The sequence below is a fragment of the Vidua chalybeata genome, chromosome 24 (genome assembly GCF_026979565.1).
Source record: "Vidua chalybeata isolate OUT-0048 chromosome 24, bVidCha1 merged haplotype, whole genome shotgun sequence".
Lineage (NCBI taxonomy): Eukaryota > Metazoa > Chordata > Aves > Passeriformes > Viduidae > Vidua > Vidua chalybeata.
This window is the reverse complement of record NC_071553.1, coordinates 2,025,123-2,045,553: the sequence shown is the minus strand read 5'-3', so window position 1 is coordinate 2,045,553 and position 20,431 is coordinate 2,025,123. Positions and strand designations below refer to the sequence as shown.

Genomic DNA, 20,431 nt, shown 5'->3' with positions numbered 1-20,431 from the left:
ACTTGGAAAGGATACCCCAAAAAGCTGGAAAAGCAGAGTCTGAATCTCTTTGTTCCCAGTGGCTCCTGGCACCCAGCTGCCAGTCAGAGACACCCCCACAAACAGCTCTGAGAGCAAACACTGACCTTGCTGTGTCTCCCCTCATCCCATGCACTTCCAATCCCTTCCCACCACCTCCTTCACTTCCATTAGGCTGAGGCTGCATCCCTCCTTCCCCACCTGGGATCCCTGTGTTTACAGAGCCAGCTACTCCTCATCCTTCAACACCACCAGCTTCCAAAAAAACAACTTGGGTTTGTTTTCCTTCTTTTTTCATGCTTAAAATGAGGTCCCAAGTACAAAAAAAGTGCTGATCAAACCTACAGTGTCACTCGTTTGTCCTGCTGACTCTCCAAGCATTCCTGGGACATCCTGTGCCAGGCTGGCACAAGGCCAGCATGTGCAGAGATCACTGAATCCCAGAATTCCAGGGTGGTTTGGGTGGGAAGATGTGGAAAATGGATTTACAGAAAATTTTTAAAGCCTGACAGAAGGCTCACATAGTATGCATCTGTAAGTAAGTTTTGAGATAAGAAATGTTAACTCAGAAATGCCATGGAACAAGATAAACATTGCTGAGAGAGAAATGGAACTAGAAATAAGTTTCAAAGGATGGTTTTGTAAATAAGATTTAGATATTTTTGAGAAATAAAATTATAAAAGATACATTGTAGTAGGACTTACAATGGATAATTTTAAATGATTGGTTTTAAGGTATTCACAGTATGGTGTGGCTAAAGCTGATAAGCTAAGAAATGTTTATAGTGTATTGTAATTAGGAAATAGTTGGTTTAAGATGGCAATGGTGTGAATTGTAACATCAGTATTGTCTCACCCTCCAAATGAGACTCAAAATGGAATAGAAGTTTTTAAAACACCTCTCAGTTGCCCCATCTTTGGGTCAGAAAAGGGCTTAATCCAACAGGAAGAGACCTTAAAGCTCATCTCATCCCACCCCCTGCCATGGCAGGGACACCTCCCACTATCCCAGGTTGCTCCAGGCCCCATCCAGCCTGGCCTTGGATGCTCCCAGGGATGGGGCAGCCACAGCTGCTCTGGGCACCCTGTGCCAGGGCCTGCCCACCCTCACAGCCAAGAATTCCTTCTCAGTATCCCATGTAACCCTGCCCTCTGGCAGTGGGAAGCCATTCCCCTTGTCCAAAGCCCCCTTCCAGCCCTAGGTACTTGAAGGAGATCTAAGGTCTCCCTTAGGCTGTACATTCCCAGCTCTCTGATCACACTGTATTGGGAATTCCAGTGTGATCAGGAAACATGCCAGTCCTGTCTCATCCCACACCCAGACAGCTCCAGGAAGCAGGGACAGCAGGACAGGGATGCTGGGAAATGAACAAGAAAGATAACAGAGCTCCCCTCCTCATCCTGCTCACAGCAGTGCAATGGTGGTTTTCCTTCCAATTCACTCCTTTTGGCGCTGAGAAGGATTTCAAAGCCACAAATGGCTCTGAAAGTCCTTAAGGGGGGAGGGAGGAAGAGGAGGATGGGAAAAAGAGGAAGGGGGGGAAAAGAGGGGAGGGGAAAAAGCAGTGGAAGAGGAGAGGAGGAAAAAAAAGAGGGAGGGGAAAAAAGAGGTAGGGGAAAAAAGGAAGAGAAGGAAAAACCCCACTTAGAAATAATCTAGGTTTTATCCAGCATCATTTCAGGGAATTTAGGCCAGAACTGGCATTTGGGAACAAGAGGAGATGTGCAGGACTAGAGGAAGGTTGATCAGGAACTGTGCTAATTGCCCATGAGACTGCAGATAATTACCTACAGCTTCCACAGGCTGGGATCCGCCTGAAATCCAGGAAAAGTATGAAAACCAGGAACAAAAACACTTTAAAGCATTATGTGCTTGGTGACATTTCCAAGTATCCTAAAAATCTGGAGATGTGTGAAATGGAAATATCCTTCACATTCGCTCTGCTACACCCCAAACAGGGGTTTAGAGTGGATATTGGGAAGGAATTCCTATCTGTGAGTGTGGTGAAACCCTGGAATGGAATGCCCAGAGAAGCTGTGATTGCCCCATCCTTGGAAGTGTCCAAAGCCAGGATGGACCAGGCTTGGAGCAACCTGGGATAGTGGAAGGTGCCCCTGCCCATGGCAGGGGGTGGAACAAGATGAGCTTTAAGGTCCCTTAATTCTGGGATTCCATAAATCTGAAGCCCCTCTGCTCTGGAGCTAGGCTGAGAGAGCTGGGAATGTTCAGTCTGGAGACAAGAGGGCCCCAGGGATGGAGACCTCAGAGCCCCTTCCAGAGCCTAAGGGAGCTGCAGGAGAGCTGGAGAGGGACTTTGGACAAGAGCATGGAGGGACCAGAGGGAATGGCTTCCCACTGCCAGAGGGCAGGGCTGGATGGGATATTGGGAAGGAATTGTTCCCTGTGAGGGTGGGGAGGCCCTGGCACAGGGTGCCCAGAGCAGCTGTGGCTGCCTCATCCCTGAAAGTTTCCACAGCCAGGTTGGACATGGCTTGGAGCACCCTGGGAAGGTATGGAAGGTGTCCCTGCCCATGGAATTAGATGGGATTTAAGCTCCCTTCCCCAAGTGTGAACAGAGGTCCCAATGCTTCGTCACGGCCCCAGCTGGAGGCAAGAGCTGGGAGCCACAGATTCCTTGCTCACATCAGAAGGAAAGACAAATAGGAAGTTGCAAAAAGGCAAGTTAAAAAAAAAATAAATGTTTGCAACATTCCACAAAACCCAGGGTAGCTGCAGGGGGCTTTAGCAGATGGTGCTGGGAAAAGCACTGAGCATTTCCACATCAACACCTTGGACCAGGAGCTACTCAAGTAGCTCATTTTTCTTTAAATGAAAAAAGAAGAAAACATGGAAAACACTACGATTCCAGGATTCTGCTTGGATTAGTGTTATCCTCCACCTCCTCTCCTCCCATACCATCTCCAGCCTGCCAGGGCAGTGCTCTGACAGGCAGGATCTCTGCCTGCACAAAGGAGAAGTGCCCAGTGATGCAGGAAACAGCAGGAAGGGGAGTTTTTGGAACAATTCCATGCTAAAGTGCTTGGCTCTCTGCCACAGCAGCCTTGCTCTTGATGCTACCTGATTTTCACAAGCAGTTACTTGTCTGCTCCTCTCTTCCTCCATTCCATGTGTCTCAGCCCCAGAATCTGATGTGGAGCTAGAACTGGTCTGGAATCCCAGCACAAAGCTGGATTTCCGCTGGAAAACCAGCAAATAGGGCACAGATTTAACAGCTGCTCACACTGTGCTGTTTGTAAGAGGCAATGAAAGGAACAGGGAAATGAAATTCCCAAGAGAAGTGACACAAAGCCTGTGCCATCCCACCACAAAGAGGGGTGCAGCACATCCATCCTTGGTGGTTGGGCACTTGAACAGCTCCCCAGGGAATGGTCACAGCCCCAAGGCTGGCAGAGCTCAAGGAGCATTTGGACAATGCTCTCATCCATGGAAAACAATCCCCCCAAATACAGGGTGGGATTTTGGGATGTCCTGTGCAAGGCCAGGAGTTGGACTTGATGATCCTTGTGGTCTGTTCCAGCTTAGGATATTCCACAATTCTAAGCATGGACAAGAGAATGAATTGGGGAACACCAGAGATAAGGCAGGTCAGGAGCCATGTGTGGAGGGAGAGGAAAATCCTGGGAGTTCTGCAAGTCCTGTGGAAGAACCAGCCCTTTAAAAGGGTGAATTTCTCATGAAGAAATCAACCCACTGCTGGCGTTTCCCAACTGCGGAGCTGCCGAGCTGCAGATGCACCAGAATGTTGGTTTGGTGCAACTTCCTGTGGTTTTGGGACAGGAAGCTGAATTTTCTGGGGCACTTCTCAGGAAATGCCTGGGTGGCTCATCCCGGGTGTAACATCCCCATCCCAGGCTGTGCCAGCTCCCTGCAGCAGCCAGACCTGGACCTGGACACGGGTGCGTGGCAAATATCCAGGAACTGGAAGAACCCTCCAAAATCCCACCTCTGGAAGGCAGCTGGGTCAAGCAGGTACCTACAAAAGCAAGGTAACACCCTCTTTTCCCAATCTGCTCCATTTCTCCAGCTGCCTTCATCTTCCTCCTCTTCCAAAGCCATCCAGACACACACCAAGGCTCCTCCTTCAGCTCCATTCTTGCTCTCTGCTCAAGTCCTTAAGCTTTCCTCTTCTTCACATCTTTCCATTAAACCATTCCTTCCTTTCCCTCTCCTCATCAATTTATTTCCTCCCTTGGAACCTGAATTTTCTCCTTTCCTGCTGCAAAGTTATGCACAAACCCAAGAAAACTCCTGTCAGCCCTTCACTTGATCCAAAACCCTGCCAAGATGCTGCAAATTAAGAAGGATTCTGCCTTATTTTCAAGCTCAAATATGCTCTGAACAGAAAAACCCTGCAGGCAGTGAGCTGTGGTACAGCTAAAACTTCTCCACAAAGCTCTTCTCAACTCATTTTTCCAAGGTTTAAAGCTTAAACTGAGAGGAATTTTCAGCTGGAAAGGCTGAAAATCACCTTTCAGAGTGTCAAATAATTGTTGCAGAGAGACCAAGAATGTGAGTTTAAAAAAAAAGAGGAAAAAACCAACAACTGTTTTGCTCATCAAAGGAACAGTTTCCCCTTCCTGCACTAACCTGCCCTTGGAAAAAGATGAGGCATTTCATCAAAAATTCCATTAGCAGCCTGTTTATCTACTCAGGACCTTCCAGTTGTTCAGCAGCTGCACTGATTTTAGGACCAGGACAAGAAGATTTTAGAATCAGAACAGTTTAGAGGCAGTGTTGCCTGTGAGGTGCCAGGCACAGGGACAGGAGGAAAGGGAAAGCTGTAAGGAGAATATTTGGAATATTGACCTGCCAGGTGAGGGGATCCCATTTTGGAAATTGCTGAATTTCAGGGAAGTGGCAGTTTAAATTTTAAGACTGTTGCTCCCCTTTGCAGGAACAATGGAGGTGACATAGCCAAGCACCTGCCACTTCAACAGAATCCCTGAATCACTGAGCTTGGAAAAGACCTCCAGGATCCAACCCCTGACCTCGTCACCAGAGCAGAGCACTGAGTGCCACGTCCAGTTGGTCCATGAACACCTCCAGGGATGGAAACTCCACCACCTCACTTGGCAGCCCCTGCCAAGGCTTGGCCATGAAGAAATTCCTCCTGATGTCCAAACTGAACCTCCCCTGGCACAGCTTGAGGCTATTTCCCTCTCCTCCTGTCCCTGTTCCCTGGGAGCAGAGCCCGACCCCCCCGGCTGTCCCCTCCTGTTGTGCAGGAGTTGTGCAGAGCCACAAGGTCCCCCCTGAGCCTCCTTTGCTCCAGGCTGAGCCCTTTCCCAGCTCCCTCAGCCCCTCCTGGTGCTGCAGCCCCTTCCCCAGCCCTGTTCCCTTCCCTGGACACGCTCCAGCCCCTCAATGTCCTTCTTGTCACGAGAAACCAAAACTGACCCCAGGGCTGGAGGTGAGGCCTCAGCAGTGCCAAGAACAGAGGGACAATCACTGCCCTGGGCCTGCTGGACACACTGCTCCTGATCCAAGGCAGGTGCCAAAGTTTCTTCCATGAAACCAGCAAATTTGTCAAAAATCACATTTTTCAAAATTAGATGAAATCCCTCACTGTGAGGGTGGGGAGGCCCTGGCACAGGGTGCCCAGAAGAGCTGTGGCTGCCCCATCCCTGGAAGTGTTTAGGGTCAGATTAGATGGGGCTTGGAGCAGCCTGGGATAGTGGAAGGTGTCCAGGCCCATGGCAGGGGGTAGAATGAGATCTCGAAGGTCCCTTCCAACCCAAACCACTCCAGGATTAAATTCACCAAGGCACAAAACAAGGAATGTGGGGTTTTCCCCAATGCTCCACATTGAGAAGACAAACAGCACTCAATTCCCAGTGTCACCCAGTCAGACCAGTGTAGACAGGACCTTCCCACCCAGTCCCACCCCGCTCCAGCCACACTGGCCCCTCCTGGACCACTGTGGGCTCTGGGACAGGAAGCTGAATTTTCTGGGGCCAGGAAAGAACCCAGGAGCTGGTGCTGGTTCCTTACTAGGATGCAGAATCGTTCAGCTGGTATTCCCTGGATCTGCTGAAGCAGGCCTGCACTCCAGGGTCTCTCCAGAGGCGTTTGATGACTCCAGCCAGCTCAGCCGTCATCATTCCCTCCTCCGCGCTGCCAGCCAGCACGAACAGCTGCCGGGCATCGTCCTGCAGGACAGGAACACATCTCTGGGACATCCACCCACGGACACCTTCCCCACCACCAGCAGCATCTCTGCATTAATTAATCACTGCCCTAATTAATCACAGTCCAGTCCATCCAGCTTTCTCCCAAAAGTCATGGAGTTGTTTACCTCCTGCAACCAGAAAGGGAATTTCTGGGGAAGAAGCTCCAGGCTGGGAGGTGAGAAGCCCTGATCAGGAATGGCCACAGTGCTTCCATGGGGATCACAGCTCCAAAGGCACCATTCCCACCAAAACCATGGGATTTCAGTAAATTGGTGCAATGTTTCAAGAAAAGGTGGGAATGCTGATGTGCTACTACAGACCAATGAACTGAACTAGAGGTTTTACTTGGAAAATCTCTGTGTGGCACAGCACTGGGAAAAGGGAAAAAAGATGAGTTCTGACAGATGATGGGACCAAAGCTTTGAGGATTTGCCTTTTGCTGCTAGAGCTGTCAGAAGTGAGGGAGACTGATTCCTTAATAAAACATTTCATCAGGAGATGGGATAGACTGATTGGGATCTGAGCATGAAAAATCCCCCACAGAAGCCAGAGCAGGATCACGCTCTTGTCCAGGTTATCCAGTGGATTAGGACAGGGAACCCCACGCTGCCCTACAGCCCCCTCTGCTTTTATTTCTACCCTGATCAGACCTGTCAGGTCCTTCTGGGACCTGTGAGAGACCTTCCACTATCCCAGCATTCTCCTCCTAACACCAACTCCTCACCCTGCATGTGCCAAGCTGAGGGTGCTGATCCCAAATCCGCCCTATTGAGGTGTTAACAGCCAAATGCAGAGGGACTCCAGTTCTGGATCTCTGTAGGTCACTCCATGGTTCGGCACATTTGGCCTTTTCCTGGGAAAGCATGGCAAGGTTTTTGCCCTTCAGAATGGTGGAAATTGGGTTTTTTGCCCTTTGGGATGGTGAAAATTCATGGCATTCAGCTCTTGTGAAGCCACCTCAGCATGGGCAGGTAACTGAGAAAGGACCTGGATTCAGCATCTTCCCTGTTCCAGCTCCAAGATCCCAACTCAGCTTCAGCAAGCACCAAGAAAGGTGGAAGAGAACTCTGGGAAGATTTGAAGCAGCAACTGAACAACAGCCTGGGTGAACATGTGAGTGAAGATATGCCCTTTGGCCAGGACTTGGAATCATAAATCCAAAATAAATACCATAAATTCAAACTATCTGGGGCTGGATCAACCGCAGCACGAGGCAGAACAGTCACAGTGCAGCCCTGTGCTGACACAATTCCTTTCTCCTGCACATTTCCAGGAGTCCCTAGTTTCCACTCTGTGCCTTTCCCACCACCACAACCATCAAGGCTTCCTGACTTCCAGCTCAAAGTGCTGCACATAAATGCAAGAAACAGGCCAGGGAATGAGCAGAGCTAGAGGGGAGGGGAAAAGCAGGGCCTCAAACCTCCCAAAACTTCAAACTCAAAATTCCCAATAATTCAAATAATTTAGAGAAAGATTTGGGGATTTTTTTTTTTTTTGAGCATTCAAACTACTAAAGGTTCTTACCCAGGACTTCAGTAAAATACTGATGTTTTGTAATGACAGTACACTAAAGTTATGACAGATTTTTGGCTACTTTATCTTGTAAAAAATATATTCTGGTCTGGACTGAAATTCCAGGATTCATTAACAAGTTCAGGCTAAGGAAATAAATGCAATACTCACTGCTCTGGCAACTTCCCCAAAGTCTATCTTTAGCCTCCCCATGGCTCTGATGATGGCGATGATGGATTGGATGGTGTTGCTGTACACAACCACTTTATACTGTTTGCATTCCTCCTCTGAGTAGCCATCCTCATGGATAATCCTGGAAGGAAACCAGCTTATTACTCCCACGCCAAGCCAGAAGGGCACCACACATTTTTTTATCCCACAAATACAAAGGTTGCAGCCTGCACTCACTTCATCTGCTTCACAATGGTGCTCTTCCCAGACTCTCCAGCACCTGAAAAGCACAAAAACCATCCAGTTAACCATATGAAACTGAAAGGACAAGCAGGATGTGCTTTTTCCAGTTCCCACAGAGAAGCTGATGGGGTCTGGAGTAGGATATTCCTTGTGCATTGCTGCTGGTAGTAGAGTTCCACTGTACTGTCCTGGCACATCCTTCCCAGATGCCAACAGTCACCATGAGTTCATTGGCTAAAAAACCCTGGAATTTCTCAATTTCCAGAGGTCAGCAAGGGCAGCCAACTGGGAGACAAGTCTGAAGAACTGGGATGAGGATTTATTCAACAGAGCAGCTCCCATCCCTCACCCCAGGCCAAGACAGCCAAAGTGCATCAGCACCATCAGATGCTGCCACTGTTACTGAGCTGGGCAGGAAAAGCCTTGAACAAGCAGGTGGGAAGTGACCTCCTGGCACAGGGTGATTCCTGGGTGAAATCTCAGAGCTGCAGGCACATCTGCATCCCAACAGCCTTCCTTCAAGGAATGTCAAGAATACCTGGCTTTCAAACCTCTGCAGAGCTGGGGGGTGAGTTATCCCTGGGGGTGGGTCAGTTATCCCTAGACAGGGGTCAGTTATCCCTTGAAGAAGGGGCAGTTATCCTGGGGAGGTAAATCACTCCCTGAAACAGGGTCAGTTATTCCTGACTGCAAAAGCCAGCAAGTTCCCTGCTTTTCCTGTTTTTTTGTCCCAGATCCCAGAGCACTCCCAAACCATGTCCGTCCTGCATGGCTCAGGGCAGTGGACACCAGGCATTGCAAACCATCAGTTCTCCTGGTTTATGGAGCTTAGCAGAGCTGCCCCACATGACTGTCGCAGCCAGGAGCATGTCAAAGGCAGCACAGTGTTCCTGAAGTCAGCAGAACTCCAGGACTTCACCTTGTGTGGCAGCAGGAGCTCAGCTCAGCTGGCTCTGCCATTGCCTGAGGGCTCCTTGGCCTCAAGACTCCCCGAGCTGCAGAGCTGGGCTGGCTGTAGGCAAGGAATGGTGTTGGGCCTGCTTGGATTTGGACAGATGACTCAGGTGAGCCCGGATGGAATAAATCACCCACAGAAGTCCAGGATGGTTTAGGTTGGGAGGGTCCTTAAATCCCATCCTGTTTCACCCCCTGCTACAGGCAGGGACACCTCACAGAGAAGAATCCCTTCCCAATATCCCATCTAACATTGCCCCTTGTCAGTGGGAAGCCATTCCCTGTGTCCTGTCACTCCAGGCCTTTGTCTGAAGCTCTTCTCCAGCTCCCCTGAAGCCTTTAGATCTCAGGTGTCCCTGGATCCTTCCCTTCTCCAGGGTGAACATTCCCAGCTCTCCCAGAGCAGCTCAGTGTTTGCGGTCAGGTGTGAAAACATTAACACTCTGTGGACTCAGCACTTCCACCCTGGGAGGATACAAAACCTTTTCATTTCCCACGCCCACCCCCCCACATTCCCAGGATCCAAGTGCTGGATTTCAAATCTCTGGTGTCCCCAAACAGCCCCGAATCCAGACTGAGAAGGGACTTTTGACATGACCTGTCTGCTTTTGCCTTCTCAGCATCATTTACTGTTGTTTCCTCAGATTATCCCAAAATAATCTCCCACTGCAGCCAAGCTGCTCTACCTGTCACCAACCCCATCAGATCCAACCCTGCCAATACAGCGTTAATTCCAATCGGATTCCTTTAACCCCTTCCCTTCCCCCCTCAACCTTAAACACTGCCTGGTAGAGCAGGAATTCCCCTCTCCAAGGTTACTCACACCTTACTTCAGAGGGGGAAAGTAGGAACCCACATCCTCTGAACTGTCTCCTCACCAACACAGTACCCCAGACTGGCTCCTCAGCCATGGCCAAGCAGTGAGCTGTTATTCCTAAAGAAGTTTTTCCTGTTGTTCCAGGTTCCCTCTCTCGGGCAAGAGCCACCCAGACAAGATACCTCATTAACACTCGCTGAAAAACATCTCCCCTGCAGCTCCAGCTCTGGAATGGAAGGCTGGAGCTCCTGCTGGGATGGCCCAGGAGACAGGCAATGCCAGGGGAAAAAAGGGATTAACACTGCCCATCTCTAGTCTGACACAGAGAACAGCTTCCTGCTGACAAAAGGAGGATTGGATGGGATACCGAGAAGAAATTTCATGAGGGTGGTGAGATCATGGCACAGCATTCCCAGAGAAGCTGTGGCCCCCTCATCCCTGGAAGCAACCAGGTTTATTGGAAGGTGTCTCTGCCCATGGCAGGGAGTGAGATGAGCTTTAAGGTCCCTTACCACCCAAACAATCCTGGATTCCATTATTCTGGAGCCCCTCTACTCTGGAGCCAGGCTGGGAGAGCTGGTGGTGTCCAGCCTGCAAAAGAGAAGGCTCTGGGGAGCCCTTAGAGCTCCTTCCAGTGCCTAAAGGGGCTCCAGGAGAGCTGGAGAGGAACTTTGGACAAGACCTGGAAGGACAGGATGAGGGGGAATGACTCCCCACTGCCAGAGGTCAGGGTTAGATGGGATATTGTGAAGAAGTTCTTCCCTGTGATTGTGGCAAGCCCCTGGCACAGGTTGCCCAGAGCAGCTGTGGTTGCCCCATCCCTGGAAGTGTCCAAGGCCAGGCTGGACAGAACTTGGAGCACCCTGGGCTGGTAGAAAGTGTCCCTGCCATGGCAGGGGTGTGGAATGCGATGCCTGGAAGGTTCTCTCACTCCACTCCAGACAATCATTCCCATTTTACTCTTCCTTTTTGGACCTATTCAACATCTCTAGGTCTCACTTCTGTCCTTTGATGTTTCTCTAAACACTTGCAGATGTTCACACCAAGCTGCTATTCCTCTTTTCCCAAGCCACTGGAAAGGGTTTGCCTGAAGGGATTCATACTGGACTAACTCAGCAGCTTTCCTCCTGCACCCTCTGTTCCCATCTCTGGGGACTTCCATGTGGTGCTGATACCCAGTGTGGCTGAATCCTTCAGTAGGGGAATAAGAAGTGGGAATTTGAATGCTACTAAAACACTGCTTCAGCCTACAGCAAACTGATGCTCCACACTAGAAATTCACATCAAGAGTGGATAGAGCTACACTGGAATTCTTACAGATTCCTCAGGCAAAGCCTTCAACTCTGGGACCTTAGGCAGGGACTAGATGGGGAGCCAGGAAGACCTCAAAGATCATAAGATGTGAGAGTGGATTCAAACCCATGGAAATCAGGATGTTCATGGGACATTTCTGCCTGTGTAAGGAGAAGCAAACCTTTCTCTTCTGCTCCCATGAGCACAGCCAGACAGGGATCACATTCTGCCACAAGAAACCAGGGCTGAGCTCAGCGTGAATGTCGTAACCCCATGGAAAAACTGCTTCAGAAACCTTAACTTCGCTTTTCCCAAAATAGCAGCGAGGAAGCTCTTCATCCCACCCTGGACACAAAGAGCAGCTCATCTGTTACAGGGATTGTCCCACTCCATGGACACATTGGGCAAGAATTCCACAATGTCCCTGTCCTCAATGCATCCTTCCACAAGCGTTCAGCTATTCCCTCTGGAAACCAGATGGAGCCAGGAGGCATCGTAGCTTCTGAAAACCCCCACACCTCACCCAGCAACATGCCAGAGCACGCCTGTGACATCCCCAATAACACCCCAAACCGTCCCAGTAATATCCCAAAAACATCCCAGTAACACCACAAGTTCTTAGGGAAAAGCTCAGCATGTAAGTGCTGAAATTCCAGCTCCAAGGGTGGCAATCCCTGTACCCATTCCTACAGCCAGATTCCTTCTCTCTCTGGAGCAGGAGCAAACTGGAGCAGCTTTCCAGGTGTATCAGCACTGGCCCTGGGAAAGCAAAGGATACACAGGGGGGAAATTATCATCCAACCACTTCCCCCAAGAAAGCCAGAGGATTTCCTGGAGCAGCAGATGGGAAGCAACTTGGCATGGCCATGTGCTGGAGATTATAGGGAAAAGAACAACAAAACACAGCTTGGACTGGGAATTCCAAAAGAGGAATTCCACACAACCCTAGATTTTTGCTTTAAAAATTCTCCAAGGAGGTAGGTCAGACTCCCTGCATCTTCCAGACACAAGCATCCCGTTTCCGGCTCCAGAAGGTCCTAAAAGTCCTGTTTGCACTGGTATTTTTCCCCAAAGTAGTATCAAAACTACATGAAACTGTACTTCAGGAAAGGAATTCCACACACATAATTAAGGGGAAAAGCTCTGGATCATCTGCAAGTTTCTGAAGAGAAACCAGGTCACTGCTGAAACAAATCCTTCCAGGGAGGGAACAGGGATGCACCGGAAAATCCATTAAAGTACAAGTGAGGAAGATAAAACTGAAGGGCCTGACACAGGCATGTGGCTTGGACCTCCAGCAACAGCCAGTTCAGAAACTGCAGGGATTTGGCACAAACTCCACTAGCCCACTTCTGAAGTGCTGCAGCCCTTGGTGAGCTCCCAGATCCAGGGGTGTTTCTCAGTAGTTCCAACATTCCCTGATAAACAGCTCAGGAATAACCCCAGGAGTTCACTTGAAGCTCCAGGGCTGAGTTGGGAATGTGACACAGACCTGGGAATGTGACAGGACCCTCCACATGAGGAGCAGGCTGGAAGCAATGCCGGATCATCTGGCTGTGGTTACAGTTCCCAAATCCCACATGGAACCAGCTCCCCTCAGAGAGGCTGCAAGAGGCCCAAACAACAGCTCAACCAAGCTGGGAGGAGTCCAGGTCCAAAAATATCCAATGGCTTGGGAGCCACTGGAAGCATGGAACAGGACTGTTCAAATTACCCTAAATCCCAATGGGTATCTCCCTGATAAACACATTTTCTTTATTTAACACTCAGCCCACCCCACAAGGAAGATGGACACCTCCCCTTACCCACCAACATCCCCCTTATCTTTCCACAGCACTGCATTCCTGAATTGTATTCCATGAGGAATATCTCCCCAACAGCCTCCAGCATCCTGCGGACCTGTGCAGCCACAGCTGGGGAAAGCTGAAGTATCAAATCCTCATCCTCTTCATCACTTCCCTCCTTCCAACCTCATTGTGTGGAATCCCAACATCCTGACCTTCCTAGCGCTGCCATCCCTGATAACACAGATCCCATATTCCCTTGTTGAGGTTTTTTTATTTCAGTGGACACCTAGAAAATTCTTGGATACCACAGAATCACATACAGCAAGAGAACTGCATTGGGAATCAGGAGAAAGGGAAAAACACTGGAGGAAGGAGCAGTAGTGTTGTACCACCAGGCTTGAGAAAACCAGTACTGTTGGAAAAGTCAACAGGAACCACGAGAGATTAGGCTGCCACTTGTAGTTCCACAAGAATGATGGGAAAAACAATATATTCAAATAAAACAGGGCACGTGGGCTGGCTACAGCCTCACTGCAGAGGGAACAGGAGCCAATGGCACAGGATAAACCACTTGAGGTTGTCACTGCCTCCAGAGGAGAAAAAAGTGAAGGCTTAGGTAAGGAAGGGCATATTGAAAACAGGAGCAACACTAACCCTGGGATCACACCAGTGAAATTCCAAGCACTGCTGGGCCTGCTGGAGCACTTGGGCTGAAGCTGACGTGGCTTTTCCCACCAAAAGGTACCTGGGAGATGGACAGGAAGAGCAGCAGCCCTGATGGAAGATTTAGAATCATAGAAGGAATCCTGGAATGGTTTGGGTTGGAAAGGATCTTAAATCCCATCCCATTCCACAACCTGCCGTGGGCAGGGACACCTTCCACTGTCCAGGTTGCTCCAAGCCCATCCAACCTGGCCTTGGACACTTCCAGGGATCCAGGGGCAGCCACAGCTGCTCTGGGCACCCTGTGCCAGGGCCTGCCCACCCTCCCAGGGAACAATTCCTTGCCAATATCCCATCCATCCCTGCCCTCTGGCAGTGGGAAGCCATTCCCCCTCATCCTGGCACTCCAGGCCCTTGTCCAAAGTCCCTCTCCAGCTCTCCTGGAGCCCCTTTAGGCACAGTAAGGGGCTCTGAGATCACCCTAGAGCCTTCTCTTCTCCAGGCTAAGCATTCCCAGCTCTCCCAGACTGGCTCCATGACAGAGGAGTTTTCCTTTTTGCCTTGAAACTATTGGATCCTCAACCCTGTTTTAATTAAACAATTACTTTAAAGCTTAGAAACATCCCATGACCACTCAGAAGGTTGAAATATCTCCAGGAATTCTGCAGCATTCCTGGGAAACATCAGGCTGGAGGAACCTGCCCCTGTCCCTTACCCCAGACCTGAGTGACCACTGATGGTTCTGAGAAATTCCTTAAGGAGTTGCTGAAATAGCCACAAACCAGCAGCAAACACCCCTCTGTTCTGGACCCCTGAAAGTGTTTCAGGCCAGGTTGGATGGGGCTTGCAGCAACCTGGTCTAGTGGAAGGTGCCTCTGGCCATGGCAGGGAACAGAATGGGACAAGCTTTAAAATTCCTTCCAGCCCAAATCATCCCGGGATTCTACGAGCACAGACCTCAGATTTGAATTTGTTTTCGCAGCTCTTTAATCTCCCCCAGGAGTGTTTTGAAGGAATTATGGCTGCTGTTGACCAGTGTGGCTGGAGACCCCTATGGAGAGGCCTTGTGTGGCTCTTGGCTGAACATCAAACCACCATCTCCAGCCTCCTGGGCACCCACAGCTGGAGCTGTGGTGATCCACACACAGGATTACAGAATCATGGAATGCTTGGGCTTGGGAGGGGCTGTAAAGCTCTTCCCATTCCACCCCTGCCATGGGCAGAGACACCTTCCACTAGCCCAGGTTGCTCTGAGCCCTGTCCAACCTGGCCTTGGACACTTCCAGGGGTAGAGATGCCAGAGCCCCTTCCAGAGCCTAAATGGGCTCCAGGGGAGCTGGAGAGGGACTTTGTACAAGGGTTGGAGGGACAGGACAAGGGGGAATGACTTCCCACTGCCAGAGGGCAGGGATGGATGGGATATTGGGAAGGAATTCTCCCTGTGAGGGTGGGCAGGCCCTGGCACAGGGTACCCAGAGAAGTTTTGGCTGCCCCATCCCTGGAAGTGTCCAAGGCCAGGCTGGACAGGGCCTGGAGCAGCCTGGGCTAGTGGAAGTGTCCCTGCCCACAGAATGAGGTGAGCCTTAATGTCCATTCCAACTCAATCCATCTCAGGATTTCATGATAAATGGATGTACTTGGAGATATGAGATAAAAAGGCCAAGTCTGGTGTCTCTGGATCCAAGTCTGGGCAGCGACAGCAGAGAAACAGCCAAGCAAGGCCTGTAAAACAGGAGCTGGATGGGAAAGCAACAGATAACTTGGAAAGAGAGAGAGCAGTGGGAAGACCTGGGCTTGGAAAAGATATTTCTTAGTTTTCCTGATTATCAAGAGTCACCTTGTGCTGGGCTCATTTTTAAAAGTCAAACACCCTCTGAATTTCCTGCAGGAACAACAATCCTGAGCTGTTCCAAACATGCAGCCGGGCTCTCCCTGCCCAGCAGCTCCTGCTGAGGGATAAGCTCATTCCCCAAACACCAGGAGCTTGTAGGGATGGAGACCCCAAACCCCCGAGCTCCAGGAGGCCACAATTGCTGTTTGTTTCTAAAGCTGACCCAGGCAGCAGCACCCCGGTAACCAGAGAAGGTTAAAGGATGCACTGAAGTGACCAAACACCAACTGGGAAAACATGAAACAAGAGCCAGGCATCGGATCCCCAGGAACAAAGGAGACAGCACAGGGATCACCACAAAGAGCATGCTGGAAAAATAATCAGCATCTGTCCCTCATTTGAGCTCCAAACCCCATTTAAGTCATGAATTCCATTTTTCTATCCCACTTCTGCAGGGAACAAGTGCTGCATCCCAGGAGGTACAGGCACAGCTTTGCTCACTCCAAACTTCCAGAAAATTAGATCCATGATCTAATTAAAAAATTCCTCTTTACAGCTCCCTCTGCTCTTCTGAGAAAAGTTATTTCAATGCTCTGCCTCAGAATTTAATGAAACTTGAATCATATCCAGAGGGCTCTTGGAGCATAGATGGAATCACAATTCCTCAACCAAGCTGTCTGCTGGAAATTGTCCATCCCCAAATGCCAGTGCTGGGCATGGACACTCACCCATGTGTCCTGACACGAGTACATGATGGACACATGACCCAGGGAACAGAAGAATTCCCATCCCACAGCTGGAAAATGGCATTGTGCAGAAAAGAGGGCATCTGACCCCAGTGGAACAAATTCTCTTTTCTAGGAGATTAAATAAATCATGGCTGATTCATGAAAAACTCGAGGGGCTCAAGTACTCTGGAGATAAGGAGCATTTTGCCTGCCCTGCATCTGGCTTTGGCAGGAAAACGGCAAAACAGAAAATCAAGGGGACCCAAGGGAAAGGTGGGAGAACTTGGGTAGAAGCTGCAGCTCCCACAGCTGAGGACAGGGAAATTCCAGCCTCCAGTGCAGCTGAGGAAAGACCTCCATGGAGCTCAAAGCCCAGAGAAGAGCTGCATCTTCTAAGAGATCTGACCTGCTGCCAAATGAATTATACTCATGGAATTGTTAAGGTTGGAAAAGCCCTCTGAGATCGAGTCCAGCCATATCCCAGCATTGCCATGTCCACCCCTAGTCCATGTCCCAGGTGCCATATCCACATCTTTTTTGAGCATTCCCAGGGATGGAGACTCCACCACTGCCCTGGGCAGCCCATGCCAGGGCTGGACAACGTTTGTCAGGAAGAAATTTTCCCTGATATCCAACCTAAACCTTCCCTGCAATCTAGCCTGAACCAGGTCCTTGTGAACTGTGTGAGGAGAATCCTCCCATGGCCACAAGTCACCAGGAACATCCAGCAGACCCAGATACCTTCAAGATTAGAGAAACAACAGCTCCCTGCAGCTTCCCCAGCAGGATTCCTATGGCAGATCCCACAAGGAAGGACACTTGGAGCAGCAGCCACTGCTGGGACAACATCCTAACACCCCAGCACAGAGCTTTGTATCACCATTCCAAGGGCATCCAGTAGCTCCAGATCCGAGGAGCAACCAGGTCTGACCCCCAGATGGATCCTCTGAAATAGGGATCCAAGGCACAGCTGCTGAGCTCTGAGAAAAGCCACTTCAATTAACAACATCATTAACTGCAGCACCAGCTCTGCCTGGGTTTGCATCCCCAGAAAACACTTTCCTACCTTAAACCAAAACACAAGCGAAACAGTGCTGAGGAAGCCTTGGGGAACTCAGGAAAGAAAAACAGTTGGAAAAATCAGTGTCAGGAAAAAGCTGAGGGCTCCTGGAGTAGTGGAGGAGGGTGAATTATGCAAATTAAGGTTATTTTAAAACAAACTTGTGCTTTTAATTGTTTTTGCATTAATTAGCAGCACCACTTCAACGTAATTACACAGCGTATGCAAACGCAGGGAAGCTGGCCAGGCTGGATAACAGGGTGTTTTGGGCAAAAACAGTCCAACCTTGGTGCATCCACAGAGCCAGAGCACAAAACCACCATTTACACAGGGATTTGGGAATGGGACAGCTCTGGAATCCAGCTTCACCACACAGGGTCACACAGACCCCTGAGACAGAGCCCAGAACAACATGCCAGACCTTTGAAAAGACATTGCAAGCAGAGTGAAGCATCTGGGTTAGCTCCTACCCAACCATGACGAGCTCCAGCACCCTCCTCTATTTGGCTGGAAAAATCTGCCAGGTTTCCCCACCAGCAGAAGCCAGTGTGTGCCTGCTGAGGAGCCTTTTCCTGGGGGTAGATGGGAGGAGAAAAATGGGACTGAGGGCTCCTGGGCCATTCCCAGCTTGCTCCCAGCCTCCCTGGAGCTTCAGCTGCTGTTCCAGAGAGTGAATCCACTGTTGCCACCACTCCAACCATGCCAGTGCCAATGCCAGCAGAGCTGCTGGTGACATTCCAACATGGAACAATAATTACATCCCACAGGGTCATAACAACCAGGGTCAGTCATTATTCAATACTCAGGTTTCATTTGTTTTCTAAAATATCCCCAGAACTTAGAATTGCTCAACAAACTTCAGAGTTGTGAAAGGGAAACACAACAGAGGGACTTGAAATCCCTGAGGAGAAGCTCCAGGATTAACTGTATCCCAGGAATTCTGCAGTTATCCAGGTGCTGGGGCCACTTCCTCCAGCATCCAAACTTTCTCCCAGGTGGAAGGTGCTGAAAAAGTCAAGCCAAAGCTCCCAGAAGAAGGGAACACAACTGGAATTCTCTCTCCTTCCTCCCTTGCTCAAGAGAAGATAAGGGTTATGGAGGAGAGAAAGGAAAACACACCCAAACCCTGATTTGGGGATTTCTGACTTCCTGTCCTTTCCCAAATCACCTGATTTTTGGGGTATTTGACTTCCTTTCCTCTCCTCAGATCTTCCACTTTTGGCTGCATTTTTAGTTCCTCTGTTCTCCCCAAATCTCCCAATTTTCAGTGTCTTTACCTTCTTCTCTCTCTTCTCTTCCTAAACCTCCTGATTTCAGGTGTATTTTACTTCCTTCTCCTCTCCCACATATCTCCTGATTTTCATGTGTATTTGATTCCTCTTCCAAATCTCCTGATTTGGGCTGTATGTCACTTCTCCTCTCCCAAATTTCACCGTATTTGCTTTTTCTCCCTCTCCTCTTCCAGCCCTCCAGATTCTGGGTCCATCCCTGCCTCCCCAGCCTCCTCACACCCCAGCTGGGAAGGATCCAGCTCCCTCTCCACAGGCACAGCCCTTTCCCTGCTCATCACAACTCTGCAGATCTCAAACTGGGGCAGCTCTTTTAATGGAGCTGGGAAAGATGTGTGGAGTCCAAACTTCAGGAAAAATCCATTCTTTTTTTTCACCAGCCCTGTCTGAGAGGGGCAGAAACCACTCAGGGAATGACATGAGACCCTGCAGATCCAGACAGTTTTATGTGGGATAAAAAACCCTTCCTCAAACCATGGAAAAATCCTCATGGACTTTTCCATTGGCTTCTAGTGCCTCAGTGAAAGAATTGTCCCACTGCAGATAATTTCTCCTGGGAATCTCCCGCTCTGCTTTACCTGCACATCAAGAAGGATGTGTGTGGGGAGATTCCAGCATTTCCTGGTATTCCCAGGAATCACCACACTCAGCTTTAAAACCAGGAAATACCTGAGAGAGATTTGCAAGTGACAACCAGGTGCAAACCTGACCCGGGATCAGGTAGATCGAAAGGCAGGTCCAGATCAACATTCCAATTACTCCTAAAAAGCTCCTCACCTGCAGACACACCAGGAAGTGCAGGAATTTTCCTGCCATCCAAAGCCAACAGCGACCCAAAATCAGCTGCTGCTCTGAGTTCTAAAGCCTCACCTGGTTTTCAACACATTCCAACTGAGCAGTGTACAATTTTTGGGATACTCCCCCCATTCCATGTTTGCTGATAAGATCGATCTCAGCCTCTAAGCCCTCGGTGTTTTGGAAAAAATGTCATACAGAAATAAGAGGAAAGAATTATTCCATTCCAGGGAATGTGCAAGTGTTGCTTATTAACACCAAAACAAACACCTGAAGAACAAAGGATTCTCTTGAAACACAGCCAAGAGCTTTTCCATGGACACACCAAGTACAAAGCTCGGAGCAGCTCCTGCAAGGAGCGAAGAAAAAGGGCTAAATGGGAAAGAAGAAGGATTCCTGGAGCAGGCTGGCTCCTTCACACATCCTGCTCTAACAGGACCCACTCAGTGCTGCTGTTCAGATCCTCACAGACTCCATCTGTCTCCTCCGAGACAGAAAAATCAGGATAACCAAAAATACATACTCAGACCTTGAAAAGAGAAATCAGCACGAGCAGATGGTTCATCAGCCCTGAGTGGTGCTTGTAAAATTGTGAGGATTTGAACAGAACTCCAGAATCCTACACTAGTTTGGGTTAGAAGCTCACCCCAGTCCATCCCGTGCCATGGGGAGAGACAGGTTCCACTATCCCAAGTTGCTCCAAGCCCTGTCCAACCTGGCCATGGACACTCCCAGGGATCCAGGGGCAGCCACAGATGCTCTGGGCACCCTGTGCCAGGGCCTGCCCACCCTCACAAGGAGGGATTTCTCCCCAGTATCCAATTTCTCCCCAGTATCTCATCCCAATCTGCTCCCCCAGCCTTCAGGGAGGGCAGCTTGTGCCTCCTCTGAGCTCCCATCGTCACTTCCAAGAGCTTCAAATCACAGACCAAACACAGCAAAACTCCGCTAAAGGGAATCTGCCACCCCTCCTCAAGGGAAATCCTTTTTACCGTTTTACTCCCCTCCACTCCCTGAGTGGGAATTTAATTCCAGCGTTCCCTCCCTTCCACGCCGGGACCCGCGGGATGAGCCGTGC

The 20,431-nt window shown here is 49.8% G+C and overlaps 1 protein-coding gene across 2 annotated transcripts in view; it reads right to left on the bottom strand.

Annotated features, from left to right (window-relative positions):
• The window catches only part of GNAI3 (G protein subunit alpha i3), a 28,638-nt gene that overhangs the window by 7,334 nt on the left and 873 nt on the right, over positions 1-20,431 (bottom strand). For both annotated transcript variants that reach the window (XM_053964224.1, XM_053964223.1), the window contains exons 2-4: positions 8,131-8,173; positions 7,894-8,035; positions 6,032-6,189 (exon numbers count right to left, since the gene is read on the bottom strand). In XM_053964224.1, coding sequence (XP_053820199.1) covers positions 6,032-6,189; positions 7,894-8,035; positions 8,131-8,173 — 343 coding nt within the window. The remainder of the gene's footprint in view (positions 1-6,031; positions 6,190-7,893; positions 8,036-8,130; positions 8,174-20,431) is intronic.